Genomic DNA, 8,853 nt, shown 5'->3' with positions numbered 1-8,853 from the left:
CTTAACAAACCACCGTGCTGGCAGATTCTGGGGGCCCTGAGCTAGCTTTAGACAGACACCTGCCCACTCAACTGGATGTCCATCCGTCACCTCCATATCACCACACTGACCCACCGGTGGGTTGGCCTGACCTCCCTCGGCCTCCCGTCTCAGGGATGGCAGCCTCGTCGTCCCTCCAGCAAAGCCTGGGACTTTCAACTCCCTTCATTCACACTCACATCCAACCTGAAAATACATCTGCCCTCGCGGCCACCTGTAAATCAACGCACTCGCCACCAGCTGTATTAATGACCTGGCCCAACCCCCCACCACCTCATGCCCGGATTATTCCAGCAGCTTCAGCCGCTCCCCCTGCTTCCAGCTCTGCCCAAGTTTGTCTCAACATAGTCACTGCAACCTTTTAATTTTTTTTTTTTAATGTTTATTTGTTTTTGAGAAAGAGCACGAGCAGGGGAGGGACAGAGAGAGAGGGAGACACAGAAGCCAAAGCAGGCTCCAGGCTCCGAGCTGTCAGTACAGAGCCCAACACGGGGCTCAAACTCACAGATTGGGAGACCATGACCCGAGCCAGGTCAGAAGTCAGGATGCTTAACCACTTAACCGACTGAGCCACCCAGGCGCCCTGAAGTCACTGCAACTTTTTCAACACGTGTCCCCCTCTGCACAAGCTCTCAAAGCCTCCCGGTCTTGGATCTGGTGCTGGTGCCACTCTCCACCCCCAACCCAGGTACCCCCTTTCTCTTGAGATTTCTGCTCCCGTGTTACCCGGAGCCCCTCAACTGACCCCTACTCTCTTCCCCTTATTCCACTTGTCGTTTTCCACACAATTTATCCCATCAGATTAGTTTGAGCCTACTAGAATGTGAGTAGCACAGAGGTGGGTGAAGCCACTGCTTTGTAGCTGTGTTGAGTCTAGAAAAGCCTGGTCCTCGGAAGACACAGACAATAAGTGCTGAATGAAGGAACCGAACTATCAGAGAGGTAGGGAGGATTCGTACGGTCCCTGTACGTCAGTGGAAACTTCTGTGAACTGCTGGGTCAGAGAGCAGGTGTCTCTTTCGGAGCAGCTTTTTAGCCTTCGGAGAAAAAAACCACACCTCGAACCATGAGACCAGCCCCGGAAATTTTCCCTCATCGGGTCACTCAAAACCTACCAACTCGATAGCCATCAGGACACCTCAACGTTGTTTCCAAACAGATTTGCTTCCTTCTTAGCTGAGCTGAAGAGAAGTTCACGTCCACCTGGAACCTCAGGATGGGACCTTATTTGAAAAGGTCTTACCAGCACGTGTAGCTGGTTAAGAAGAGATTATACTGGATCAAGATGGATTCGAAATCCAAGGACTGGTGTCCTCATCAGAGAGACAGTCGCACACAGAAGAAAGATGACCCGGTTGCAGGCGGAGGCAGGGAGGCAGAGACGCGAGAGATACATGTACAGGCCAAGAAAGGTCAAGGGCTGGCACCAGATGCTAGGAGACAGGCATGGAACATTCTCTCGCAGAGCCTCGCTGGCAAACCCTGCCGACACCTGGATTTCAGACTTGTAACTTCTGGAACGGTGACAGAATACATTTCTGTTGTAAACCACCCAGTCTGTGATTCCCCACAGCAGCCCTGAGAACTCAATGTACTAGTCAAGTGGTGGTGTTTTTGTTGTTGTTGTTGTTTTTTTTTTTTTTTTTTTTACTTCTACTGGCCTTTTGTGAAGCTGAGATCTGGGTCAATTTCTGCAGGGACAGTTCTGGTAAAAGGTTTTGCCGACCTTCCTTTGGGGACCCCCTTCAAAAGGCCTCCTCCTGTGACCAGAATGTAGAAGAATTTGCCTCAAACGTGTCTGTCCTGAGCTTCATGCTCACAGGAAACAGATCCACCAGAACGTGCTTCTCGTCCAAGGATTCCAGCTCCTGTGCCTGACACTCCAGCCGCCACACGGTTCTCTGTCCTCCTGCCCACTCACATCCTAATCCAGGTGGCCGCCACCTCCCCAAGCCCCTGGAGAGCCTTCAACTGCTCTGGTCCTTTCTCTCTTGCCTCTCCTAAGCCACCCGCTACTCAGCAGCCCGAGGGCCCTTTGCAAAGTGACAGATCGAACGGTTGTCGTTCTGATTAAGAGCCTTCTGCAGCCTCCTGTGCCTGTGAGTCAAGTTTGAACGTGTCTGTCGGCCACAGTAGATGGGGTCCCTGCTGCAGATGCAGCTTATCGCAGACCCTCCCGGGTTCCCTCTCCGGGGAACTGCGACCCTGTCGCAACTGTCTTCCCTCTTCCTCGGACACTGAGTGGAGAGAACTAAGGGAGCATCATAACCGGTGTTCCAGAAGATACTCAAAAGAAAAACAAAGACGAAAGTCCTCTGCAATTACGTCCGGAAACACGAACAGGGATAAAGAAAAGAGTCAAGACTCGACAAATCAAATCTCAATGCTCAGGCCCAGCGTGCCGGCCACAGGGCTAAGGGCTGGCGGTCTGAACACAGAACACAGCACACAGCCACTTACTGGGGGGTGAAAAAAAAAAAAAAGAGAGTCAACTTTAATCGTAACTGACCAAACTCTGTCCAGGAATGTCTCCAAACAACTGAACAAAAGAAACACGATAAAATTTTCTATTGAAGAAACCAAGTTTTTGCCAGCCCCAGTGCTTCCGAGGGCTGGGCCAAGACCAGCCCATTCCCGAGGCTGGTTCCATCCCCCACGCAAGTTTCTCATCTCGAGAGGCGGGCTGACGAGAGGCCAGGGGCCTGTCCCCTGCTCCGGTCACGCTGGGAACGCTTACAAAGTCACTGGTGGGGTGTGCCTCTCCTCCCACCCCATTCCTGTCTGAAAGTAAACGGAGACCCTCTGGTCATCATCTCAAAAGCCAGGCAACCAGGGGAGGCAGCCCCAGTGCCCTCCTGGGCTTTCAGCCAAAGCTTTCCTCCAGTCCACTCAGCTGGCGTTCCCAGTGCCCAGGGTGGGGATCAAATAAAATAAAGCACTAGGGAAAACTCAAATGCCCCATAACCTCCACAACGCAAGTCACACAGCAGGAGAAAAAATAAAACTGCCCTAATGCAAAGCGCCGACAGCCGGCCCTCAGAACACGCGCTCGAACTCCGTCTGGTTGGTGGTGGCGGGATTGCGGCTCTGGTTGGTGGACTGCTGGGTGATCTGGCTGCCCTTCCGGCGCGGTGGCGCCAGGTACTCGAACATGGACGTCAGGTGGGTGGAGAGCATGCCCTTGAGATCCGAGGGCATGGGGTCAGACCAGAAGAAGTCGTGGTTGAGGGCGTCGTCGCTGTCGATGCGCTGTGCGGGATCCAGCACCAGCAACTTGTCGATGAGGTCCAGCGCGTAGGGGTCACGCACATAGGCCTTCAGCCTGTCCTTCACCTTCCGCTTCTGGCCCTTGACCAGGTCCAGTTTCTCAAACAGCTCGTACTTGTCCACGTTTGGCCACACCTGGGCGGGAGGCATGGGGAGAGGACGGCGTCAATTCAGGGGGGTGCGTGGCTTTGTCCACTGGTTGGGCACCCGAAGGGACTAAAACTTCTCCGCTCAGATGCTCCCAGACCACCCCTGGAGGACGGACCGGACCTCTCCAAAGCAAAAGCAGCAGTGACTGTGTCCCTGACACACACCAAGCGCCACACCCTTTTACACAAGTCACCTACGGTATTTTCACCAAACCCGACACAGGCGTAGTTGTTTCACACAGGAGAAAACTCAGCCCTGAGGTGAGGGATTCAAATGCCCTCCCCGAGGCCACAGAACTGCGATGGGGGTGAGATCTGAACACTGCCTGTGTGGCTCTAACGACCATCAGCCCTGTCCCTCCACCAGCCACCTCTCCAGGGCTTTCCTTCCATTCCACTCCCCACTCCTCCCTTGCCAGGAGGACTTCCAGATCTCTGCATCCTGTGGGGACCCTGGGGACCTGCAGCCTGGCCACGCACCTCAGGGGTGATGGAGCCACAGAGCTGGCTGATGAGGGCAAGCTGGTGCTGCTCGGTGTTGCCCTGCATGATAGGGCTGCGGGTCCACATCTCCGCCATGATGCACCCGGCACCCCAGAGGTCAATGGGGGGGCCGTAGTCCCGCTCCCCTGGGAAGAAGAGCGCACCAGGAGGGCCCCTTGAGCCCGAGGGCCTCCTGAGACGCAATGCCCCAGGGCCGGCGGCTCAAGAAGCCCTGGCAGTGGGGGACTGAGGCCGGGTAAGTGCCCAGCCCCTGCCCCCCTCCGCCCGCTCGGGAGTCCTCACCGAGCAACAGCTCCGGGGGCCGGTACCAGAGCGTCACCACACGGTTGGTATAGCGGTTGGGCTGGCTGTTCTTTGCCAGGCTGAAGGCCCGGGCCAGCCCGAAGTCTGCCAGCTTCAGGACCCCGTCGCGGGTGATGAGCACGTTAGCCGCCTTCATGTCCCTGTGCAGGATCTGCAGGAAGCACAAGACGGCTCGATCAGGTTTCCGAGGGCCCCTCAGGCACATCCACCCTGCAGTGGGAGCGGAGGCCAACCCCAGCCTCGGTCTCTTCCCCCACTCTGCCCCCCACCTTGTTTCTGTGGATGTAGTAGAGGCCGTTGAGCAGCATCTGCATGACCTTCTTGATCTCGGACAGCGTGAACTTGACTAAGACGTTGCTCAGCAGCCCCGCAAGGTCATGCTCGCAGAAGTCAAACACTAGGTATATGCTGCCCTTGCAACGGTTATAGGGGGAAGCTAAGACGGGAAGAACGGGCAAGGGGGTGAGAAAAAGAAAGTATAAAACCCCATGTGCAACTTATCTTCCCACAGCCAGCTTCTACCCCTCCAACCCACGGACACTCAGGTAGCCGGCTGTGCATTCCTTCACTGGTCAACTATTGGCTGAGTGCCTCCTCCAGGCCGGGTGCTGTGGCAGGCCCCGGGGCAGCAAGAGCTATGACGAAAGGACCCGGGAAAGCAGTCACAGTCGGTAGGTCTGGGTTAAGAAGAGGCAATTTAAGCGTGTCCGCTTCCAACTTTACAAACAAAGCCTTGGGACGGGTAAGCCTCATTTTCCCCATCTGAAGATGGAGACCCGATCCAAACAACTTACCTTTGGTTCGACAGATCTCAATCAAGTTAACCACGTTCTCGTGTTTTAGAAGCTGGAGGATCTTGATTTCCCGCAGGGCTGTGATGGGGAACTGAGTGGGAGAAAGACAGGAGGTGGTCAAAGGTGAGCGAGTGAACTACAGACCCACGATCGAGCCAAGAGCTCCACAGTAAGGGGCACAGGTTGGGAAAGAGAGTAAGGTGACAGGCTCTGAGATCAGCAGTCTCAGATGTCTTATCTGTAAAATGCGTGTTAAGAGTAGTACGCGACCCTCAAGGAACCGCTTTGAGACGATGAACTGAAACAGTGGTACTTAACACTTCACTGCTAGTCACCAAATGCTCCACAGTTTCTTCAACCCTTAAATTTAGCTCTATGCCTGTGTTTAACTTACTAGGTGGGAACAAAAACAGCTATTCAAAGACATTTCCTTGCTAAGAATCAGGTCTCTGGGAAGCTGGACTACAGCTAAATTGATGTATGGAAGGGGGGGGGGCTGTTCCTTTACAACTGAGTACCAATCACCCTTTTAAGGCCACTGCATGGAATTTCTTTTTCTGCTACCCAAAATAAACGCTAAGGACAGTGTTTAAAAGCTTCCTAACTTGAGGAACCGAGGCGCACTCTGCAAGCATGAGCTCCCCCTCCTGGCCCCAACCGTATTTACCTAAAAATGAAATATCAAAGGCTCTAAAACATTTGAACAAAAAAATTGAACTACGAAGCCAAATTCCCTGGAATGTGGAAACTCCCAAACTACCACACCTACACTGATTCCCGACGTGAGAGCCCTAGCAGAAGCAGGGTGGAAACCCAACCCCGAGCCGAGAGGAGACGGCAGGCCCGCCCCCCCCCCCCGTACTCACCCCCCCCTTCTCGTTCTCCATCAGCACTTTCTTCAGAGCCACCTTTTTGCCGGTCTTACGGTGCTTTGCCTTAAATACCTCCCTGCAGGCCGAGAGGGGGGGACCCAAGAGGTTTCATCAGGCCGTTTCTGCTGGGCCCGCCCCTCCCCCACCTGAGGAGGAGGGCAGAAAAAAGGGATTCCCCGGGCGGTGCTGGGCCGAGTACTCAGGGCACTCGCCTACTCTGCCCGCCCCATCCTCCCGCTATCTGCGGTCCCTCTCCAAGCCTCTACTTCCTTTCCTCGGACTCTTCACCCAGGCTTCTCTTGGAGAGCCTGCTCCCCTCACAAGCTCCTCTCTGCAACCCCTCCCCGCCCCCCATCACGGGCCTCAGGCTCCTCCCCGCCAGCCGGCTCCGTCAGGCCCAGGCGGGCTGCGGCGCGGCCTAGACAGACCAGGGGACACGTCTGGTGCTCTGTGGCCTCCCGACCACGTTGGGCCCGGCCCTGGGCATCCCGACGTCGGCCCTGAGGGTTGCAGGCCCAGGGCTCCCGGTCCCCCGGGGGTACAGCCTTACCCGAAGGTGCCTTGGCCGATCTTAGCGAGCTTCTCATATTTGGTCACCTCATCACAAAAGGGGCACTCCACCGAGTCGTACTGCTTTGCCATGGCCGCCTCCAGTGCACCGCCGCCGCCGCCGCCGCCCCCAGCCGCCGCCGCCGCCGCCGCTCCCGCTCCGGGTCCCGCCGCCGTGCTCCAGGCCCCTCCGCGGCCGCGCCACTTCCGCCTCCACAGCCACTTCCGGCCTCGCGGCGCCGACCCCGCCTCTTCCGCCCGCCGCCCGCCGCCAGGCCCCCTGGGACTTGTAGTTCCCGGGAGGCCAGGAGGAGCCGGAGCTGCAGAGGCGCCTCCGCCGCCGCCACTGCCCCCGCCTCCGCCGCCGCCACTGCTGGCGGCGGCCCCGATCGGGGGCGCGGGGAGCCGGGGCGCCGGGGCTGGGGCTCGGGGCGGTGCGTCCCGCTGCATCGGCCCGGGCCGCCGCTGCTGCCGAAGCCGCTGCCGCTCTAGCGCCCGATCCGGGGCCAGCCGCAGTGCCCTGCTCCTCCTCCTCCGACGGCGCCGCCTCCGCCGGGCTGCGCGGGGCGGCGGGCGGGGGGGTGGCCCCCGAGCCGCGGCCTGGGGGCTCCCTGGCCGGGCCCGGGCCCGGGGCGGCCGGGCGAGGGGGCGAGACGGAAAGAGCCGACGAGGAGGCGGCCCGAGAGCCCGGGAGGGGGCGCGTTATAAAGGGGGAGGTGCCCCGGCCTCGCCCTCCCCTCCCCCTCCGCCCGCCCCCTCCCTCCTCCCTCCCACCCTCCGCGGCCGCACCTGCCGCCGCCGCCGCCGCCGCCGCCGCCGCCGCCGCCGCCTGCCCGCTCGCCCGCTGTCCGCCGGCCGCCCTCGTCGCGTCACCGCCCGCGGCCCCTCCTCCGCCTTCGGAGGTGGGGCCCCGCGCTCCACACCTGGCTGCGGGGCGCCTCTCCGCGTGCCTCAGTTTACCCCCACATGCCAGCTGCTGCGGAGAGCCCTTTTCTCCCTGGCTCAGAGTGCCCCTCCACAGGCGAAGGCGGGAGGCGCCGAGGGAGCGGCCTCCGGTCCTGGGTGGAGAGAACGGCCCCCGCCGCCACCTCCCCGGGCCCCAGCCACCCGCCGTTGACATGGCAACCGACGGCCGCTAGGGGGCGCGGCGACACTGGAGGCGGCGAGAGAGCAACGCCTGGGCCTTCCAGTCCCGGACCCCGCGTTCTCTGGGAGTCAAGGATGAAGCCCACAGGAGCCCGGTTCCCCATCAGCTGTGCCCGAGCTGGTCAACCCCGGGTCATTAATTACAAAAATAGCTAGTATTTACTCCGAACCCCCTGTGTGCTCAGGAATTGCTGGGCGTTCCTGCTGAATCCTGAATCAACCACCCAATAGTCAGGATCACTAACCCATTTTACAGAAGAGGATATTGAGACTCAGACAGGTGAGGTCATTTGCCCAAGATCAGAGTGACAGTGCTGGGACTGGAACCTGGTCTGTCTGAAGAAGATTCTTCTGAGTCAGGCTGTTTACAGTATGGCCAGGGATATAATAATGGTGCCGTTTGAGGCCTGCTGTCATGCCAGGCACCATGCCCACCACCCATCTTCTCTGACCCTATGCCCCCTTCTCCTACTCCACCCCTTCCCCAGCATCTTCCTGATAATCTTCCCAGCTCACGAGCCTCTTGATCTTTCCTCCAGCTCTACTCAACAATCAGCCCACAGCAAAGCTGTGCTTTCTACCTCCTCTGTCTTCAGGAAAACCCAAATTGTGATATTGGAGGCTCTTTCCAGCTCCCTCCCAGGCTGTGGCTGCAGGACTCTCCCTCCTGTTGTTTCCTAATTCCCTGGACCTTCCTACCTGCAGTGCGGTACCCCTCAATGGCACCCAGTTTCCTGTCTTATCCTCCATGGCTTGGCCTTGCAGGTCTGGTGATCCTGGTGTCCCAAGAGACCCTGCTGGGGGAGGGGGGGAGGAGGCTGAGGCTCAAGGGTCAGCCAAGCAGCAGTGAGCCCCCTCCTGAGGGGAGTGTGAGGCCATCAAGTGTTTTAGGCAGTCAGGAGACATGTCAGAGAATGATCTGGGATCAGCTTCAAGGGTACACTGTGGAAGCAGGGAGGCCATTGGCTAAATTGGGGGTGAGAAGGGCGAGGAGGGAAAAAAATAATAACTAGCAATTACAATTTGTTGAGGCAAAATAAATGGCCCAGAGCATACATTCAGCACTTTATGGTAATTAATTCTCACTCAGCTATATGAGATGGCTACTGTTATCACCTCTCTTGTACACATAAGGACACTGACACTCAGAGGCAACATCCCCTGGCCAGAGTCAAACAGCTGACCGGCAGCCACATTGGGATTCGAACCAGCTCAGTCTGGCACAAACTC

At 58.1% G+C, this 8,853-nt stretch overlaps 1 protein-coding gene across 1 annotated transcript; it reads right to left on the bottom strand.

The window, feature by feature from the left end:
• Positions 1-1,611: 1,611 nt before the first annotated feature.
• CDK9 (cyclin dependent kinase 9) lies at positions 1,612-6,945 on the bottom strand. Its single transcript, XM_049629151.1, has 7 exons — positions 6,479-6,945; positions 5,923-6,004; positions 5,057-5,147; positions 4,532-4,698; positions 4,242-4,413; positions 3,936-4,084; positions 1,612-3,441 (listed from the first exon to the last, which is right to left on the bottom strand). Exons 1-7 carry the CDS (start codon positions 6,925-6,927, stop codon positions 3,076-3,078), a joined length of 1,476 nt encoding a protein of 491 aa, XP_049485108.1. The 5' UTR covers positions 6,928-6,945; the 3' UTR covers positions 1,612-3,075.
• Positions 6,946-8,853: the final 1,908 nt, after the last annotated feature.

The sequence above is a fragment of the Panthera uncia genome, chromosome D4 (assembly GCF_023721935.1).
Source record: "Panthera uncia isolate 11264 chromosome D4, Puncia_PCG_1.0, whole genome shotgun sequence".
NCBI classification, from domain to species: domain Eukaryota; kingdom Metazoa; phylum Chordata; class Mammalia; order Carnivora; family Felidae; genus Panthera; species Panthera uncia.
The sequence above is the reverse complement of the archived record's forward strand: the minus strand, read 5'-3'. Positions and strand labels throughout refer to the sequence as shown.

Coding starts and splice junctions, on each gene's coding strand:
- CDK9 (XM_049629151.1), bottom strand. CDS start 6,927: ATGCAGCGGGACGCACCGCCCCGAGCCCCAGCCCCGGCGCCCCGGCTC. Junction 4,699..5,056: donor TGAGATCTGTCGAACCAAAG/GTAAGTTGTTTG, acceptor TTCCCGTCTTAG/CTTCCCCCTATAACCGTTGC. Junction 3,442..3,935: donor GTGGCTCCATCACCCCTGAG/GTGCGTGGCCAG, acceptor CCTCCCGCCCAG/GTGTGGCCAAACGTGGACAA.